A 22,158-nucleotide genomic window follows, 5' to 3' on the forward strand; every position below is an offset into this window, starting at 1 on the left:
ATCCGCCACCCCCCTAAATACGTACATACTATTTGTGTCTAGAACTAAATTAAAGTTTAGTTTACACTATATTTTAAATAATAATATATTATGTTCTGTGTGTTTTAGTAACATATAATTTTACTTTTATTAAATATTTAAATAAATATTATCAATACATTGATAAGGTTCCATTCATTGAATTTATGCCATTAAACTATTAATTAATTGACCTAGATTTATAACATCATAAATGATTGCCAATTATTATCAAGATTAAGATATATTTTAAACTACATATATGGTTTCTTTAAACTTTACTTTTAATTTTTAAGACTAGACATATTATTATTCTAATTATATTTTTACTGATCAGAAAGAAACATCGGCGTTCGTATAATATGAATATAACAATATAATATTTAAAGATAATTTTAATTTATTATTTACATATTTTATATTACTAAATTTTTATAATTTTAGTTATTATTTATTATCTTATTTTTTTCAATTGTATATACAATATTATCAATAATTTTGGAATAAGTTTTAATTTTAATTTTAATTTTAGTAAGTATTTAAAATATATAAATAAGAAAAACCACGGATAAGTTATTTTGCACGGCTATGCACAGTTAGAATGAATGCTGAGTAAATATATGACTACGCGGTTCATAATTAAAACCACTACAATCAGGATACTCTTAACTGGCCATCAATTTCGAGGTAATCTTTACTTTTTTAATAATTTAAAACAATCAAATACAATTATTTACATCCTTTTACTTCACTATTCATTGCAAAAAAAATGTTGCGATTATTCATAATATATCAATTAACGGTAAAAATAAAACTGCAATCCGCTATAGAAAAAATGTAATAGAAAATTATTCACATTTTAATGCTAAAAATTAAAAAATAACAACTTAAACTATAACATTTTATTTCATAATATTATGATTATTTACTGTAATTTAATACAACTTTCAATTATTGTAGACTTAACATGGATGCAACGAACAAAGAAGAAAAGCTACCCAATCCTAGATCAGAAGCTAACATTTTTGAAATTATTACATTTAGGTAAACATAACAAACCATAATAATACAACTATCACCCATTTTTAATATTTAACCAATGCAATAGAAACTTTTAAAAATAAGATAGTTCTCAATAATTGAATAAGCTGCATAATATATAGGTAGTATATCTAACAACATACTGATTCACATAGATTAAGTAGTGTGTATTTATTTTTGTTTTATTTTTTCAATGTTTTTCACTATATTATGTTTCTTACATTAGTAATTTATTGCCAAAAATTAAGAAAATAATTCATAATAGATATTTATTTAATTTTTTAACTGCGGTTTATTGTTTATTTTATTTTTTTTTTTTCAATTCTATAGAGAGAACATTTATTTAACATTTATTTTTTTATTAGACTATAAAATAAATGTTAGTTTGCTTTAGTTTAGTGATATAATTGATTTTGATTCAAATCAAGCTTATACAAAAGATTATTAATAATATAATACTGACGATAATATTATGCTTTTGGGAATTACAATGTGTATAGTAAACAAAACAATATACAAAAACTCAAAATACACTACTTTAGGTGAACCTTAATTGTTTTAAAAATCATAGCTGGTCATCTGGTTTGAACTTTTTTTTTTAAATTAAGTTTTAATTTGTTATCTTTATAACTACCTATACGACATTAGCAATATTATAATGTTAGGTACTGTTGAGCTTCAACTATACATTATTATTATGTAACTATAATACAAACATTTTTACTTTTTAAAGTTGGATTTTCGGAATTGTCAAAAAAGGATTAAAACAAGATTTAAATTTAATTGACTTGTACGGAATTCTGAATGAAGACTCCTCAGAGTTATTGGGAAACAAATTACAAAAGTATCCTATTAATTAATTTTATATATAAAAATTTAAAAATAAAATTTATGATCTTTTTATTTTAGAATATGGAATAATGAATTGATAAACTCAGAAAAAAAAAACCAAAAGCCAAATTTCTTGAATACGTTATTTAAAATGTTTGGATCAACACTTATATTTTTTGCAATTTCTGTAACAATAGTGGAAATTATTTTAAGGTAAAATTTAAATAATAACTTAGTTCATAAAAATATTAATTTTAACCTAGGTAAGCAGAAAATACAGGATATAAATTTATTATTACAAATACATACAAACCAGTTTACAAGTGAAGAACACTATTTTTTTGTTAATTTAAATTATTAAAAGAAAAAAAACTAACATTAGCTTATTTGAGCGTTTGACGTAGAATAATTGCAATTAATTATTTATCTTTCTTATTGAGCAGCATAAGCATTGCAACTATCGTTGGAAAAATTGTCGTACATTTTGAAACTAATTCGTCGAATATCTCAACTGGGATATATTTATTAATTGGTCTAGTCATAATTTTATTAATGAGAATAATTATTTATTCTGGTTACGATATGACAATTTCACATTTAGGTATGAAAATGAGAATAGCAACATGCAATCTAATTTATAAGAAGGTAAACAGCGCATAAAACGTTTATATTTCTCCTTTTATGTCTTATTAGACATACAATTACGATAGTACGATAATCCATAATATGTTATTTAAGGCACTACGACTCAAAGTGAATTCTCTGGACCAAACCTCTACTGGACAAATATTAAACTTAATTTCAAACGACATAAATCGATTTGACACATCACTATTATTTATACCATTTTTGTTGGCGGGCCCTATAGAAACAGTAGTAGTGACGTACTTTTTGTGGCAAGAAGTTGGTGTGTCATCAATACTAGGTGTAGCCACAATGATTATGTTTATACCATTACAATGTCAGTATAGAATATAGAATTAATTATATAATTATAACTCTTAATACATTGTTATTATAATTGATATTTTAGTATGGTTAGGGTCAAAAACATCTGAAATACGATTAAAAACTAATAAAAGGACAGACGAGAGAGTTCATCTAATAAATGAAATAATCTCGGGATTACAAGTGATAAAAATGTACACATGGGAACCATTTTTTGACAATCTTACAAAATATTCTAGACAGTAAGAAATTAAAAATATACAATACATTTCAAAAAATTGAAATAATCTCATATAATTCTATATTATAGAAAAGAAATCAACGAAATTAAAAAAACATCTTGTATCAAAGGAATTTTGTACTCATTTTGTTTGTTTAACACGAAACTAGCATTGTTTGTAACGTTATTTACATATATATTAATCGGAAATTATATAACTCCATCAAAAGTATTGTATTTTAATATTTTATGAAATAATATTTAATAAAATTATTTTTATACTCGGTTGTAGGTATTTATAATAACTTCATATTATGACAGTATACAAAGAGCATTCGTAATAACTTTTCCACCGGCCATAGGTTTAAGTGCAGAATTACTAGTCTCCATTAAAAGGATCGAGGTATGCATAATATTTATATTTTGTTTAAAATACTTTAAAGAACAATTTTTAGGATTTTCTATTGAACGAAGAAAAAGATAGACAACTGAACAACTTTATTAAACCAACAACTGCTAAAAACAGAACTATTGGTGAGAGTAAAGTGTCAAATAAAATCATTGATGATGAAAGTGGCACTGAACAGTGTTTTGGAGTAGAATTTTTTAATGTTTCTGCCAAATGGGCAGTCTCTCAACCTAATAACACTTTAGAAAATATAAATTTATTCACAAAACCCAATCGATTAATAGCAATAATCGGTCCAGTTGGAGCCGGAAAGGTATAGTTAAATACATAAAAATAAATTCGAAAATTCATATATAATACCTAAAAATATTATTTTTTTCATAGAGTTCTTTATTACAAGCAATTTTACAAGAATTACCACTTATGAAAGGCAGTATTTCTGTACGTGGTGTAGTATCATACGCTTCTCAAGAACCGTGGTTATTTACAAGTTCTGTTAAACAAAATATTTTATTTGGATCGCCAATGGACAAATCACGATATGATAAAGTAAATTCATTGTATCCTATTATAGATTAATACTTTAAAAATGTAATTCAATATTACATTACGTATCTATTTAATTTCAAATATAGGTTATAGAAGTGTGTGCATTAAATCCAGACTTGGAACAGTTTCCGTATGGTGATAGGACTATCGTTGGCGAGAAAGGGATTTCTCTTAGTGGTGGTCAAAAATCAAGAATAAATTTAGCAAGGTAGTAGAATTAATATTGTAAACAAATTTCTTTTATAATTACCATGGTATATCAAAAAAAAAAAAACCGAAAACGCGCAATTAACCGTTATTCTTGTTTTTTTCCAATTAACTGACAGCAGAAAAAAGGCTCTGTGTGAACAATACTACAGCTCTGCTGTCACAATTTATAAATGTATACATTTGAGAAAAATTAGCGTAATACATACAATACACATAATACATGTAACATATAGAGCGATTGCAAGTTGAATTGCATTAATTTACAAAACATATAAAAAAAAACATAAACATACCCCGGCAGCATGTGTCGCGTTCTACAGGTCCCTGTTTCTCTGAAGAGGAATCATCCGGTCATGGTGGGGTACCCATAGATTAACATCGACTATTGCTGTAACCTTAGCTATCCTATCGTCCTGTTCTTTACAGCATAACATATCCTCAAACATGTCGCCGAAGGACTGCGTGACATACACGAAGCCAGTCTATAACCGTTAAACCTGATGGATGGTAAATGGTGAATACTGAATATCATTGATGCAGAATGTGACATTTTTTTTTTATTTTCAAACTTATAATTACTTGAATCCATTTTCCCGATATCTGTTTCCCAATATATCTTAATAATCATAGTAGTCGATAGATATACATTAAAGAAAATTAAAGTATAGTTGAATGATGTTGTTATCCTCAGAAAACCTATCTATAAGTATAATTGATCAATAAATAGTTATAATTTAAAAATATTTTACATCAGGGCAATATACAAACAAGCGGATATTTATTTATTGGATGATCCTCTATCAGCAGTTGACACACGTGTTGGAAAGCATTTATTTGAAAAATGCATAACTGGTAACGTTTATCCTAAACAATATTAAAATTAAATTTTAAAATTGTAAGATTTTCATTTTTTTTTTATTTTTTTTTTTTATAGATTATCTTAAAGAAAAGACATGCATACTTATAACCCATCAAATACAATACTTAGTAAACGTAGATCACATTGTCATAATAGATAATGTAATTATTATTATAAAACATTTAACCTATTAACGTAAATTTATAAGTCAATGCCTTTTTATTAGGCAAAAGTGTTGGCAGAGGGTTCATACAGAGAACTTCAAAAATCAAGTTCATATTTCAAAAAAAATCAGAGATTTTCATCAGAAACGTCAATTTTTAATAACGTGATTGAAAAAAATAATACCGATATCCTAGAAAAATATTCTATAAATGAAGATTCTCAAAATCCAATTTTTATTCCAGTCACTTCGTTCGTGAAAGAAATCAAAATAATTAACAATAAAGACAATACAGATCCAGTTAAAACAGAAGAAACGCATTCTATCGAAAATAATTCGTTAAGTGTTTTTTTAAAATATATTTTTTCCAGTGAATATTATTTCAGAGTATTCTGTTTATTTTCCTTATGCATTCTCACACAAGTTCTATTGTCAGGTACAGATTATTGGATAACTTATTGGTAATATTTTTTAACAATAAATCAATAAATATTAGCTGTTGAATTAGTTTAATATTGGTTAGATAAATATGATTTGTTTAGGATTTATTTGGAAAAAAACGTTTTTCAAACGATGGAATATCGCACAGAATCTTCGACGTCAATCAGTACATCTGCAACAATTTTATCTAATGGCTTTTTGACGTCATGGACTGCATCAAGACAATCGTGTATTTTTGTTTTTGCCGGACTAATATTCTTGATCATCATAATAGCCTTAATCAAATCCTTTTTATTTGTATCTGTTTGCACCGAAGCATCTATGAATTTACACCTCCGTATGTTTAGTTCGATTACTAGAGCAACAATGAGTTTTTTAAATAAAACGCCATCGGGTAATAACATAATATCTACCTACATTTTTTTTTAATGAGCTCAAAAAATATTTTAATATCAGGGCGAATCCTCAATCGATTTTCAAAAGATATGGGACTTATTGATGAAATGATACCTCCTACGTTAGATAAAGTTACACAGGTAAGCTCTAACTTTCATATAACTTTGATATATGCTGGTTTGTGAATATTTATGGAATTTTCTATATTTAATTTTTTTTTAGATTGGATTGAGAGCGATTGGAATAATAATATTAATGGGAATTATCAATCCTTATCTGGCTCTACCAACAATCGTTTTAGTTATATTATTTTTTAAAATGAAAACAATTTTTATGAAAACATCTCAAAATGTCAAGCGTTTAGAGGATGTTAGTGAGTACCTAATATATATTTATTATAAAAACAATTTAAAGAAAAACAATAACTGCTATTTAAACCATCTATTTTAACTATTTATTTAACATAAGCACGAAGTCCTATGTACACTCATGTAAATTCATCGCTTCAAGGAATAGCAACAATAAGAGCGTTTAATTTAGAACAAACTTTAATCCAAGAGTTTGCCATCCATCAGGTGAGTGAAAAACTATTAATAAATTTATCAGTAAATAGTTTACTCAATGCCTTACACTAATTAATACGTAATAATGTTTTCAGGATTTACATTCATCAACTTGCTATTTGTTTCTGAGTTTAAATAGGGCGTTTGGTTTTTGGTTGAATATTAGCTGCATGTTTTATATAATTACTGTAATATTTTCTCTTTTACTGATTAGCGATGGTAAATTTATAAAATAAATATTTTGTTTAACAACTGATGCGATTGTAAAATAATTTTATTGGTTTATAACACAAATTGTAGCTACAAATGATGGAAGATATGTTGGACTGACCGTCACACAGGCAATCGTAATAACAGGTATATTTCAATGGGTAATGAGGTTTACAGCAGACTTAGAAAATCAAATGACGTCTGTCGAAAGAGTTTTAGAGTTTTCAGATGTACCACAAGAATCAACATTTGAAACAACTCCTAGTAAGAAATGTTTAATAGTTTTACTACACTTAGCATACACGAATAATATATAATATATGTAAATAAAAAAAACAATATACAATTTTTGTTTTACGATTAATAAAATATAATAATTTATTATTTAGATAAATTACTGCTAACAGACTGGCCTGATAATGGCCAAATTATTTTCGAAAAACTTTATCTACGTTATGACTTGGAATCGTCGTTTGTATTAAAAAATCTCAATATCAAGATTAAAGCTGCTGAGAAAGTAATGTTATTAAATTTTTAGTAATTTTACTGTAAATTATAACTGTGCATACAGATCGATCTTTAATACGCGGTTAGAGGAGTTATTGGCTATGAATTTGGATTTAAATATCGTTTTTCTTGTGAATTAAATCTTTTTGGCATCAACTATAACTTATTAAATACTATAAGCAAAGACATTTATTTCTTATAAAGATCTACACTAGTCATATTAAATACATGTGAACTCATACTGTCCACTCTATAGTACTTTTCCATCGTTTGATGGTTATTGGTTATATTTCCAAAATCGTATAATTTAGAAGGTAAAATTTTATTTTACGATTAATGATTTGAATAAATTAATTATTGTTATACATCATGCAATTTATTTTAAATCTTAACCTTAAGTCTCCATTCTCATAACCGCATGAACGAAACCACATCCTGTTAAACGGGAGATGTATGTAATTTATTTAACCCATATCTATTTATAATATTATTAAATATAATAGTCTTCTTAAATCATTCTTTAAACTTTATAAACATATAAAAAATATATAAAAACCAAGCACAATTTTTTATTTATAGTTAAAATTAAAATTTGGACAGAGCATAACTATTTTATAATATATATTCTAGTTTTATTTTAAAGTATACCATTTATGTTTTTTATATCTAATTAAATTGATTTGTATAAAATAGAAAACAATATTTTAATAATCGATAGGTATAAAAATTTAAGTCGTATTGAGGATTATAAAAATATTTCACACTAGATGAATATTTATGCATCGTTGCATCCTACATTCAATCAATATTTTATATAAATATAAATATGTAAACACTAATATTATAGATTATAATAAATTATATTATTTAAGCAAATATAGATTGTGTTTATTTAGATTGGAATCGTTGGAAGAACTGGTGCAGGAAAATCATCTTTGATTTCTGCATTGTTTAGATTAGCTTTTAATGAAGGTAAAATCATTATCGACGGAATAGAAATACACGAATTGGGATTACACGATTTGCGATCCAAAATTTCCATCATACCTCAAGAACCAGTTTTGTTTTCAGGAACAATCAGAAGCAATTTAGATCCATTTAATGAATACCCGGATCACATTCTTTGGAAAGCTTTAGATGAAGTAAAATTATTGTTTCATGTATTTTCGTTTATTTTGCATAAAAAAAAAGATATTAATTTACATATCTACCTACATAACTTATATTTTTAGGTGGAACTCAAAAAAGTTGTTGACGATTTGTCGGATGGCCTAAACTCGAAAATATCAGAAGGTGGATCTAATTTTAGTGTTGGTCAAAGACAATTAGTATGTTTAGCTAGAGCAATTATACGAAATAACAAAATTCTTGTATTAGACGAAGCTACTGCAAATGTTGATGCACAGTAAAAAATTGAATTTAAAAATATTACAATTTGTAAATTAAATAATACAATTACTAAAGTTATGTTCCTTATTTTTAAATTTAGAACTGATTCTTTGATTCAAAATACAATTAGAAATAAATTTCGTAAGTGTACAGTATTAACGATTGCACATCGGTTGAATACAGTGATGGATTCTGATAAGATACTTGTGATGAACGCTGGCACAGTAGTTGAATTTGATCACCCATATAATTTATTGAAAAATAAAGATGGATATCTACATAAAATGGTAGAACAAGCCGGAAAGAGCAATGCTCAGTCGTTACATAATTTAGCTTATGAGGTATTTATTTTTCTTATATATATTTTTACTTATTAGTGTATTTCTTTCATATATTATTATAAATATATTTATTATTTTTAAAGAGTTATAATAAAGGACTTATGCTAAACGGTCAACGATTGTCAAGTGTTAACGAAGACGAAGACTAAATCAGTTCATTTATATAGTTATTTACGCATAATCAAATAAGTATTGGATAATTATTGCATAATTAAATGATTTATACGATTATTATAAAAAATTTTAAAATTATTTTTTATTTATTAAACAAATAATTACATAACTAAGAAAATGTGACCAGTGTGACCTGAAAGATTATGAGATATTATACTTGGCGTCTATCGTACCACAGAGCAACATTTGCAGTTGTTTAATACAAAATTAGTAAAATAGTTGTCAACACTTAAACAAATTATAAAAATATATATTACCTATTTTAATGTGGTATAATTTGATGGTCCTAATATATTAGTAAAAACTTCTTCAGAAAATTTTAAAATAAACTGATCACAATACTGAGCGCTATTTACATAATAGATCTGCAGAGTTAAATGTAATTATTATTTTAGTTTATATTCATTATTTTTACTGGTTTATTTTAATGGCCTATAAAATATAATGTTAAGTTTATAAGTATTACTAGATTATTCAATATCTTATATTTAATCAATTTGGTTGACATATTACTAAGAAAGAATCTTCAATTGACTTTGGTTAAAATTGAATAATTACATTCAACGTAAATCATATTCACTTTGAGTATTATTTACACTATTACATTTTACTCATTTTACATAATTTATACATTAAATTGCTATTTATAAATAAAACATTTTATAAATAATTATTACTATGTATCAGATATGTTTATGGTCTAGTCTAGAACACTATAGAATATTCATTAGTATATCATTATATTATCATATTGTATTACCTATACGTATTATATTGTATCCCCTAATAAGAATCACATAAATCACACAACCAAAAAAACAAAGTAAGGTCAGTATATTTACCTTCACACGTACCTCGTCTTATTGCTCAAAATATTTAATATTAGGTAGTTAGCTAAAACATTTGTAAGTCAGGATTACGTAATAACTAGTGTATGGTACATGGACAAAAATCATGTAATCGAAATATAACTACCATGTAACAACACCTGGTCCATTCCCCACTACTATCGATATAGTAACGCAGAGCGCTAACTGGTCTGCGTGTATACGCACCGACATCATCATCGCCACCACCGTCCCAGCATAATATATTTTATTTTATTTTATACATAAATACGGGATAAGACCAAAAAAAATAACGGAGTAATTACTAAAAGTTAATATTTTATATACAAACAGAATGAAAACAGGTATAGACACATACAAATTAGAGTGAAAAACAAAGGCGGTAGTACACATTAAGTAAATGATACGAAAATTGTTAAAATAGTTAGCTAGTGATATAGGATGACGTAACAGAACACGCGAATGGACAGAGCGGCCAGTTTCACTGGATATTAAGGGAGCTTAAAGTATGAGGAAGTCAATTTTACCGGTAAAAATGTTAGATTGAAATCTGAAGTTTGTCGCATTTCCACGATTATTAAGACTTGAGAGATGTAGGAAATCTAAAGCGATTATGCATCGATTAAGTGGTTTTTGGAAACCGGTATCGACGACTTTAGACAGTATCCTAAATCGTTTTAGTCGCCAAATTATCTTACAACATTTTGTGTCTTCTCTTGTTCATTTTCTCTACTATACACTATACTAAATAGTATACACCAATATCAAAGACTATTGGGCATTTTAAGCAATATTGAGCTGCTAAAAAATATATTAGTTATTATTCATTTCATTTTTTCACGAATAGTATATTTTAGTAAATAGGTAATGTATTTAATTTGTTTTAGTTCAGTAACATTATTTTTATGATTTATTTACATTATTAATTTGGTAAGCTCTACAACTAAACAAAGAAGTTTAATATTTGCATACTTTCAAGTAAGTTGTAATTTGTGAATTATAATTATTTATAACTCATTTCTTTATTATTCTTTATCATTATATATCAATGTGTTATACTTAACTAATTGTCAGGGCCGTATTTAAACATTAAGCGACCCCCAGCATACATCCATGATCTGGATTCTTTAATATTAAAATCTTACTTATAAATTAATAAATGAGAATCGTTTAATAGTTAAAAAAATGTAAATCTTTTTTTTTAATCAACAAATTATTACATAATTATAAAGCATAATACACATTTCTTTTTTCTTATGTAATTTTTTCTAATAATTTAATAAAATGCAATTATTATTTTTTTCTATTACATTTTTAAAATTAATTTCGCTAAAATATTTTTCTGCCATTAAGATGAATATAGGTTAAAATGTCCGAAGAAAAAATGTCCACGGTAAAAATGTCCGGAAAAAAATTTCCGTAGTGAAATTGTCCAAAACCAAAAATGTCCACGGTAAAATTGTCCAAAACCAAAAATAAACATGGTAAAATTGTACAAAACCAAATATGTCCATGGTAAAATTGTCTAAAATAAACTAAGTAAAATACCTCGTTATAAATATTTACAACATTGATTATAATAATATTTAAAAAAAAAAATAAACAATTATTTCATTATTGCGGTAGTCAGATATGAGTGATAAGTGTATTTATACAACATTGATTATAATATTTAAAAAAATAATTAATAATTCTTTCGTTATTGAATATAAAATATAAATAAAAAAATTGATTATAAAAATGTCCAAAAAAAAACCCAGATAATTATTGCCTAATTAAAATTTATGAATGTCAACGATATACATTATAAAAAGTTTTCTATACTTCTTGCTTTATTATTATACTCTTCGCAAATTTTTTTAAATTTTTCTTGCATATTAATATACATTTTTTTTTTTGGCGGTGGTTGTCCTATATCTTTTGCCCAATTTTAACTAAATTTTACGATGGACATTCTTGGTTTCGGACATTTTCACCTCAGACATTTTTACCAAGGACATAATTGATTTCGGACATTTTTACCGTTGACATTTTTTCCTCGGACATTTTTGTATAATACCCATTAAGACATGCCACACCCTCCCCCCCTAAATACGGACCTGCTATTTGTGTCTAGAACTAAATTAAAGTTAAGTTTACACTATATTTTAAATAATAATATATTATGTTCTGTGTGTTTTAGTAACATATAATTTTACTTTTATTAAATATTTAAATAAATATTATCAATACATTGATAAGGTTCCATTCATTGAATTTATGCCATTAAACTATTAATTAATTGACCTAGATTTATAACATCATAAATGATTGCCAATTATTATCAAGATTAAGATATATTTTAAACTACATATATGGTTTCTTTAAACTTTACTTTTAATTTTTAAGACTAGACATATTATTATTCTAATTATATTTTTACTGATCAGAAAGAAACATCGGCGTTCGTATAATATGAATATAACAATATAATATTTAAAGATAATTTTAATTTATTATTTACATATTTTATATTACTAAATTTTTATAATTTTAGTTATTATTTATTATCTTATTTTTTTCAATTGTATATACAATATTATCAATAATTTTGGAATAAGTTTTAATTTTAATTTTAATTTTAGTAAGTATTTAAAATATATAAATAAGAAAAACCACGGATAAGTTATTTTGCACGGCTATGCACAGTTAGAATGAATGCTGAGTAAATATATGACTACGCGGTTCATAATTAAAACCACTACAATCAGGATACTCTTAACTGGCCATCAATTTCGAGGTAATCTTTACTTTTTTAATAATTTAAAACAATCAAATACAATTATTTACATCCTTTTACTTCACTATTCATTGCAAAAAAAATGTTGCGATTATTCATAATATATCAATTAACGGTAAAAATAAAACTGCAATCCGCTATAGAAAAAATGTAATAGAAAATTATTCACATTTTAATGCTAAAAATTAAAAAATAACAACTTAAACTATAACATTTTATTTCATAATATTATGATTATTTACTGTAATTTAATACAACTTTCAATTATTGTAGACTTAACATGGATGCAACGAACAAAGAAGAAAAGCTACCCAATCCTAGATCAGAAGCTAACATTTTTGAAATTATTACATTTAGGTAAACATAACAAACCATAATAATACAACTATCACCCATTTTTAATATTTAACCAATGCAATAGAAACTTTTAAAAATAAGATAGTTCTCAATAATTGAATAAGCTGCATAATATATAGGTAGTATATCTAACAACATACTGATTCACATAGATTAAGTAGTGTGTATTTATTTTTGTTTTATTTTTTCAATGTTTTTCACTATATTATGTTTCTTACATTAGTAATTTATTGCCAAAAATTAAGAAAATAATTCATAATAGATATTTATTTAATTTTTTAACTGCGGTTTATTGTTTATTTTATTTTTTTTTTTTTCAATACTATAGAGAGAACATTTATTTAACATTTATTTTTTTCTTAGACTATAAAATAAATGTTAGTTTGCTTTAGTTTAGTGATATAATTGATTTTGATTCAAATCAAGCTTATACAAAAGATTATTAATAATATAATACTGACGATAATATTATGCTTTTGGGAATTACAATGTGTATAGTAAACAAAACAATATACAAAAACTCAAAATACCATTACTTTAGGTGAACCTTAATTGTTTTAAAATCATAGCTGTTCATCTGGTTTGAACTTTTTTTTTAAATTAAGATTTAATTTGTTATCTTTATAACTACCTATACGACATTAGCAATATTATAATGTTAGGTACTGTTGAGCTTCAACTATACATTATTATTATGTAACTATAATACAAACATTTTTACTTTTTAAAGTTGGATTTTCGGAATTGTCAAAAAAGGATTAAAACAAGATTTAAATTTAATTGACTTGTACGGAATTCTGAATGAAGACTCCTCAGAGTTATTGGGAAACAAATTACAAAAGTATCCTATTAATTAATTTTATATATAAAAATTTAAAAATATAATTTATGATCTTTTTATTTCAGAATATGGAATAATGAATTGATAAACTCAGAAAATAAAAACCAAAAGCCAAATTTGTTGAATACGTTATTTAAAATGTTTGGATCAACATTTATATTTTTAGTAATTTCTATAACAATAGTGGAAATTATTTTAAGGTAAAATTTAAATAGTAACTTAGTTCATAAAAATATTATTTTTAGCCTAGGTAAGTAGAAAATACAGGATATAAATTAATTATTACAAATACATACTCAGTTTACAAGTGGAGAACAATATTTTTTTGTTAATTTAAATTATTAAAAAAAAAAAAATCATCATTAACTTTTTTGAGTGTTTGACGTATAATAATTGCAATTAATTATTTATTTTTATTTTTTAACAGCATAAGCATTGCAACTATCGTTGGAAAAATTGTCGTACATTTTGAAACTAATTCGTCGAATATCTCAACTGGGATATATTTATTAATTGGTCTAGTCATAATTTTATTAATAAGAATAATTATTTATTCTGGTTACGATATGACAATTTCACATTTAGGTATGAAAATGAGAATAGCAACATGCAATCTAATTTATAAGAAGGTAAACAGCGCATAAAACGTTTATATTTCTCCTATTATGTCTTATTAGACATACAATTACGATAGTACGATAATCCATTATATGTTATTTAAGGCACTACGACTCAAAGTGAATTCTCTGGACCAAACCTCTACTGGACAAATATTAAACTTAATTTCAAACGACGTAAATCGATTTGACACAACACTTGTATTAATACCATTTCTGTTGCTGGGCCCTATAGAAACAGTAGTAGTGACGTACTTTTTGTGGCAAGAAGTTGGTGTGTCATCAATACTAGGTGTAGCCACAATGATTATGTTTATACCATTACAATGTCAGTATAGAATATAGAATTAATTATACAATTATAACTCTTAATACATTGTTATTATAATTGATATTTTAGTATGGTTAGGGTCAAAAACATCTGAAATACGATTAAAAACTAATAAAAGGACAGACGAGAGAGTTCATCTAATAAATGAAATAATCTCGGGATTACAAGTGATAAAAATGTACACATGGGAACCATTTTTTGACAATCTTACAAAATATTCTAGACAGTAAGAAATTAAAAATATACAATACATTTCAAAAAATTGAAATAATCTCATATAATTCTATATTATAGAAAAGAAATCAACGAAATTAAAAAAACATCTTGTATCAAAGGAATTTTGTCCTCATTTTGTTTGTTTAACACGAAACTAGCATTGTTTGTAACGTTATTTACATATATATTAATCGGAAATTATATAACTCCATCAAAAGTATTGTATTTTAATATTTTATGAAATAATATTTAATAAAATTATTTTTATGCTCGGTTGTAGGTATTTATAATAACTTCATATTATGACAGTATACAAAGAGCATTCGTAATAACTTTTCCACCGGCCATAGGTTTAAGTGCAGAATTACTAGTCTCCATTAAAAGGATCGAGGTATGCATAATATTTATATTTTGTTTAAAATACTTTAAAGAACAATTTTTAGGATTTTCTATTGAACGAAGAAAAAGATAGACAACTGAACAACTTTATTAAACCAACAACTGCTAAAAACATAACTATTGGTGAGAGTAAAGTGTCAAATAAAATCATTGATGATGAAAGTGGCACTGAACAGTGTTTTGGAGTAGAATTTTTTAATGTTTCTGCCAAATGGGCAGTCTCTCAACCTAATAACACTTTAGAAAATGTAAATTTATTCACAAAACCCAATCGATTAATAGCAATAATCGGTCCAGTTGGAGCCGGAAAGGTATAGTTACATACATAAAAATAAATTTGAAAATTCATATATAATACCTAAAAATATTATTTTTTTTCATAGAGTTCTTTATTACAAGCAATTTTACAAGAATTACCACTTATGAAAGGCAGTATTTCTGTACGTGGTGTAGTATCATACGCTTCTCAAGAACCGTGGTTATTTACAAGTTCTGTTAAACAAAATATTTTATTTGGATCGCCAATGGACAAATCACGATATGATAAAGTAAATTCATTGTATCCTATTATAGATTAATACTTTAAAAATGTAATTCAATATTACATTACGTATCTATTTAATTTCAAATATAGGTTATAGAAGTGTGTGCATTAAATCCAGACTTGGAACAGTTTCCGTATGGTGATAGGACTATCGTTGGCGAGAAAGGGATTTCTCTTAGTGGTGGTCAAAAATCAAGAATAAATTTAGCAAGGTAGTAGAATTAATATTGTAAACAAATTTCTTTTATAATTACCATGGTATATCAAAAAAAAAAAAACCGAAAACGCGCAATTAACCGTTATTCTTGCTTTTTTCTAATTAACTGACAGCAGAAAAAAGGCTCTGTGTGAACAATACTACAGCTCTGCTGTCACAATTTATAAATGTATACATTTGAGAAAAATTAGCGTAATACATACAATACACATAATACATGTAACATATAGAGCGATTGCAAGTTGAATTGCATTAATTTACAAAACATATAAAAAAAAACATAAACATACCCCGGCAGCATGTGTCGCGTTCTACAGGTCCCTGTTTCTCTGAAGAGGAATCATCCGGTCATGGTGGGGTACCCATAGATTAACATCGACTATTGCTGTAACCTTAGCTATCCTATCGTCCTGTTCTTTACAGCATAACATATCCTCAAACATGTCGCCGAAGGACTGCGTGACATACACGAAGCCAGTCTATAACCGTTAAACCTGATGGATGGTAAATGGTGAATACTGAATATCATTGATGCAGAATGTGACATTTTTTTTTTATTTTCAAACTTATAATTACTTGAATCCATTTTCCCGATATCTGTTTCCCAATATATCTTAATAATCATAGTAGTCGATAGATATACATTAAAGAAAATTAAAGTATAGTTGAATGATGTTGTTATCCTCAGAAAACCTATCTATAAGTATAATTGATCAATAAATAGTTATAATTTAAAAATATTTTACATCAGGGCAATATACAAACAAGCGGATATTTATTTATTGGATGATCCTCTATCAGCAGTTGACACACGTGTTGGAAAGCATTTATTTGAAAAATGCATAACTGGTAACGTTTATCCTAAACAATATTAAAATTAAATTTTAAAATTGTAAGATTTTCATTTTTTTTTTATTTTTTTTTTTTATAGATTATCTTAAAGAAAAGACATGCATACTTATAACCCATCAAATACAATACTTAGTAAACGTAGATCACATTGTCATAATAGATAATGTAATTATTATTATAAAACATTTAACCTATTAACGTAAATTTATAAGTCAATGCCTTTTTATTAGGCAAAAGTGTTGGCAGAGGGTTCATACAGAGAACTTCAAAAATCAAGTTCATATTTCAAAAAAAATCAGAGATTTTCATCAGAAACGTCAATTTTTAATAACGTGATTGAAAAAAATAATACCGATATCCTAGAAAAATATTCTATAAATGAAGATTCTCAAAATCCAATTTTTATTCCAGTCACTTCGTTCGTGAAAGAAATCAAAATAATTAACAATAAAGACAATACAGATCCAGTTAAAACAGAAGAAACGCATTCTATCGAAAATAATTCGTTAAGTGTTTTTTTAAAATATATTTTTTCCAGTGAATATTATTTCAGAGTATTCTGTTTATTTTCCTTATGCATTCTCACACAAGTTCTATTGTCAGGTACAGATTATTGGATAACTTATTGGTAATATTTTTTAACAATAAATCAATAAATATTAGCTGTTGAATTAGTTTAATATTGGTTAGATAAATATGATTTGTTTAGGATTTATTTGGAAAAAAAACGTTTTTCAAACGATGGAATATCGCACAGAATCTTCGACGTCAATCAGTACATCTGCAACAATTTTATCTAATGGCTTTTTGACGTCATGGACTGCATCAAGACAATCGTGTATTTTTGTTTTTGCCGGACTAATATTCTTGATCATCATAATAGCCTTAATCAAATCCTTTTTATTTGTATCTGTTTGCACCGAAGCATCTATGAATTTACACCTCCGTATGTTTAGTTCGATTACTAGAGCAACAATGAGTTTTTTAAATAAAACGCCATCAGGTAATAACATAATATCTACCTACATTTTTTTTTAATGAGCTCAAAAAATATTTTAATATCAGGGCGAATCCTCAATCGATTTTCAAAAGATATGGGACTTATTGATGAAATGATACCTAATACGTTAGATAAAGTTACACAAGTAAGCTCTAACTTTCGTATAATTTTGATATATGCTGGTTTGTGAATATTTATGGAATTTTCAATATATAATTTATTATTAGGTTGGATTGACAGCGATTGGAGTAATAATTTTAATAGGAATTGTCAATCCTTATCTGGCTCTACCAACAATCGTTTTAGTTATATTATTTTTTAAAATGAAAACAATTTTTATGAAAACATCTCAAAATGTCAAGCGTTTAGAAGATGTTAGTGAGTACCTAATATATATTTATTATAAAAACAATTTAAAGATAAACAATAACTGCTATTTAAACCATCTATTTTAACTATTTATTTAATATAAGCACGAAGTCCTATGTACACTCATGTAAATTCATCGCTTCAAGGAATAGCAACAATAAGAGCGTTTAATTTAGAACAAACTTTAATCCAAGAGTTTACCATCCATCAGGTGAGTGAAAAACTATTAATAAATTTATCAGTAAATAGTTTACTCAATGCCTTACACTAATTAATACGTAATAATGTTTTCAGGATTTACATTCATCAACTTGCTATTTGTTTCTGAGTTTAAATAGGGCGTTTGGTTTTTGGTTGAATATTAGCTGCATGTTTTATATAATTATTGTAATATTTTCTCTTTTACTGATTAGCGATGGTAAATTTATAAAATACATATTTTGTTTAACAACTAATGAGATTGTAAAATAATTTTATTGGTTTATAACACAAATTGTAGCTACAAATGATGGAAGATATGTTGGACTGACCGTCACACAGGCAATCGTAATAACAGGTATATTTCAATGGGTAATGAGGTTTACAGCAGACTTAGAAAATCAAATGACGTCTGTCGAAAGAGTTTTAGAGTTTTCAGCTGTACCACAAGAATCAACATTTGAAACAACTCCTAGTAAGAAATGTTTAATAGTTTTACTACACTTAGCATACACGAATAATATATAATATATGTAAATAAAAAAAACAATATACAATTTTTGTTTTACGATTAATAAAATATAATAATTTATTATTTAGATAAATTACTGCTAACAGACTGGCCTGATAATGGCCAAATTATTTTCGAAAAACTTTATCTACGTTATGACTTGGAATCGTCGTTTGTATTAAAAAATCTCAATATCAAGATTAAAGCTGCTGAGAAAGTAATGTTATTAAATTTTTAGTAATTTTACTGTAAATTATAACTGTGCATACAGATCGATCTTTAATACGCGGTTAGAGGAGTTATTGGCTATGAATTTGGATTTAAATATCGTTTTTCTTGTGAATTAAATCTTTTTGGCATCAACTATAACTTATTAAATACTATAAGCAAAGACATTTATTTCTTATAAAGATCTACACTAGTCATATTAAATACATGTGAACTCATACTGTCCACTCTATAGTACTTTTCCATCGTTTGATGGTTGTTGGTTATATTTCCAAAATCGTATAATTTAGAAGGTAAAATTTTATTTTACGATTAATGATTTGAATAAATTAATTATTGTTATACATCATGCAATTTATTTTAAATCTTAACCTTAAGTCTCCATTCTCATAACCGCATGAACGAAACCACATCCTGTTAAACGGGAGATGTATGTAATTTATTTAACCCATATCTATTTATAATATTATTAAATATAATAGTCTTCTTAAATCATTCTTTAAACTTTATAAACATATAAAAAATATATAAAAACCAAGCACAATTTTTTATTTATAGTTAAAATTAAAATTTGGACAGAGCATAACTATTTTATAATATATATTCTAGTTTTATTTTAAAGTATACCATTTATGTTTTTTATATCTAATTAAATTGATTTGTATAAAATAGAAAACAATATTTTAATAATCGATAGGTATAAAAATTTAAGTCGTATTGAGGATTATAAAAATATTTCACACTAGATGAATATTTATGCATCGTTGCATCCTACATTCAATCAATATTTTATATAAATATAAATATGTAAACACTAATATTATAGATTATAATAAATTATATTATTTAAGCAAATATAGATTGTGTTTATTTAGATTGGAATCGTTGGAAGAACTGGTGCAGGAAAATCATCTTTGATTTCTGCATTGTTTAGATTAGCTTTTAATGAAGGTAAAATCATTATCGACGGAATAGAAATACACGAATTGGGATTACACGATTTGCGATCCAAAATTTCCATCATACCTCAAGAACCAGTTTTGTTTTCAGGAACAATCAGAAGCAATTTAGATCCATTTAATGAATACCCGGATCACATTCTTTGGAAAGCTTTAGATGAAGTAAAATTATTGTTTCATGTATTTTCGTTTATTTTGCATAAAAAAAAAGATATTAATTTACATATCTACCTACATAACTTATATTTTTAGGTGGAACTCAAAAAAGTTGTTGACGATTTGTCGGATGGCCTAAACTCGAAAATATCAGAAGGTGGATCTAATTTTAGTGTTGGTCAAAGACAATTAGTATGTTTAGCTAGAGCAATTATACGAAATAACAAAATTCTTGTATTAGACGAAGCTACTGCAAATGTTGATGCACAGTAAAAAATTGAATTTAAAAATATTACAATTTGTAAATTAAATAATACAATTACTAAAGTTATGTTCCTTATTTTTAAATTTAGAACTGATTCTTTGATTCAAAATACAATTAGAAATAAATTTCGTAAGTGTACAGTATTAACGATTGCACATCGGTTGAATACAGTGATGGATTCTGATAAGATACTTGTGATGAACGCTGGCACAGTAGTTGAATTTGATCACCCATATAATTTATTGAAAAATAAAGATGGTTATCTACATAAAATGGTAGAACAAGCCGGAAAGAGCAATGCTCAGTCGTTACATAATTTAGCTTATGAGGTATTTATTTTTCTTATATATATTTTTACTTATTAGTGTATTTCTTTCATATATTATTATAAATATATTTATTATTTTTAAAGAGTTATAATAAAGGACTTATGCTAAACGGTCAACGATTGTCAAGTGTTAACGAAGACGAAGACTAAATCAGTTCATTTATATAGTTATTTACGCATAATCAAATAAGTATTGGATAATTATTGCATAATTAAATGATTTATACGATTATTATAAAAAATTTTAAAATTATTCTGGATTTATTGTATAAACAAATACATATTTCTTTAAATCTATATATACATATGTGTACATATACATATACATATATAAATATATATATGTGTGTGTGTGTGTGTGTGTGTGAACACATATCGATAAGCATTAATGAAAATGAAGAAGATAATATAATAGTTTTTAAATAGTTGTATGTGTAATAGCACAATATTTTTCAAGTCTGTTATATATTATTTATGAATTAAATTCACAATTATTTAAAATCTAACATATTATGTAATCAAGAGTTTTTAATTTGTTTTTTTTTAAATTTTTAGTATCAGATATAGTAATAATTAATACCACTGCAGTGATTAATTAGTTTCAAATTAACTATTGGTTATTTATTTGAGAACATTTAAAAAATAGAATTTATGTTTTCTATTATTTAAGTAACTCATTTTTCACAGACATTTTTATAATAAATAAATACCTTGCATAAATAAGAAAAGTCACTGCCTATAGATAGCTGTTTTTCCTTTATTTTTATTTAACTTATAATATATATACCTAGCTATCGTAAGAGTGTTAAACTAATAATTTAAAATAGATTAGCACATCAATTTATAAATATTAAACACTTATAGTATAAATTAA

At 25.5% G+C, this 22,158-nt stretch overlaps 2 protein-coding genes across 2 annotated transcripts; both read left to right on the forward strand.

Moving 5' to 3' along the window:
* Nucleotides 1-364: 364 nt before the first annotated feature.
* On the forward strand, nt 365-9,347 carry LOC132930422 (probable multidrug resistance-associated protein lethal(2)03659). Its single transcript, XM_060996294.1, has 26 exons — nt 365-705; nt 979-1,062; nt 1,793-1,903; nt 1,969-2,103; nt 2,334-2,535; nt 2,629-2,851; nt 2,924-3,080; nt 3,149-3,287; nt 3,351-3,461; nt 3,514-3,780; nt 3,852-4,016; nt 4,103-4,224; nt 4,981-5,078; nt 5,161-5,246; nt 5,312-5,709; nt 5,791-6,083; nt 6,146-6,225; nt 6,308-6,458; nt 6,554-6,660; nt 6,744-6,867; nt 6,949-7,122; nt 7,248-7,375; nt 8,262-8,507; nt 8,598-8,770; nt 8,855-9,095; nt 9,179-9,347. The coding sequence occupies exons 2-26, from the start codon at nt 986-988 to the stop codon at nt 9,242-9,244; spliced, it is 4,074 nt and encodes a 1,357-aa protein (XP_060852277.1). The 5' UTR covers nt 365-705; nt 979-985; the 3' UTR covers nt 9,245-9,347.
* A 3,208-nt stretch (nt 9,348-12,555) lies between these two features.
* LOC132930424 (probable multidrug resistance-associated protein lethal(2)03659) lies at nt 12,556-21,537 on the forward strand. The gene is given in 27 exon segments (XM_060996295.1): nt 12,556-12,896; nt 13,170-13,253; nt 13,984-14,094; nt 14,160-14,294; nt 14,522-14,723; nt 14,817-15,039; nt 15,112-15,268; nt 15,337-15,475; nt 15,539-15,649; nt 15,702-15,968; nt 16,041-16,205; nt 16,292-16,413; nt 17,170-17,267; nt 17,350-17,435; nt 17,501-17,898; nt 17,980-17,998; nt 18,000-18,273; nt 18,336-18,415; nt 18,498-18,648; nt 18,744-18,850; nt 18,934-19,057; nt 19,139-19,312; nt 19,438-19,565; nt 20,452-20,697; nt 20,788-20,960; nt 21,045-21,285; nt 21,369-21,537. Coding segments are annotated over 26 exon segments (4,074 nt in total). The 5' UTR covers nt 12,556-12,896; nt 13,170-13,176; the 3' UTR covers nt 21,435-21,537.
* The last annotated feature ends 621 nt before the right edge of the window (nt 21,538-22,158 follow it).

The sequence above is a fragment of the Rhopalosiphum padi genome, chromosome 4 (assembly GCF_020882245.1).
Source record: "Rhopalosiphum padi isolate XX-2018 chromosome 4, ASM2088224v1, whole genome shotgun sequence".
NCBI classification, from domain to species: domain Eukaryota; kingdom Metazoa; phylum Arthropoda; class Insecta; order Hemiptera; family Aphididae; genus Rhopalosiphum; species Rhopalosiphum padi.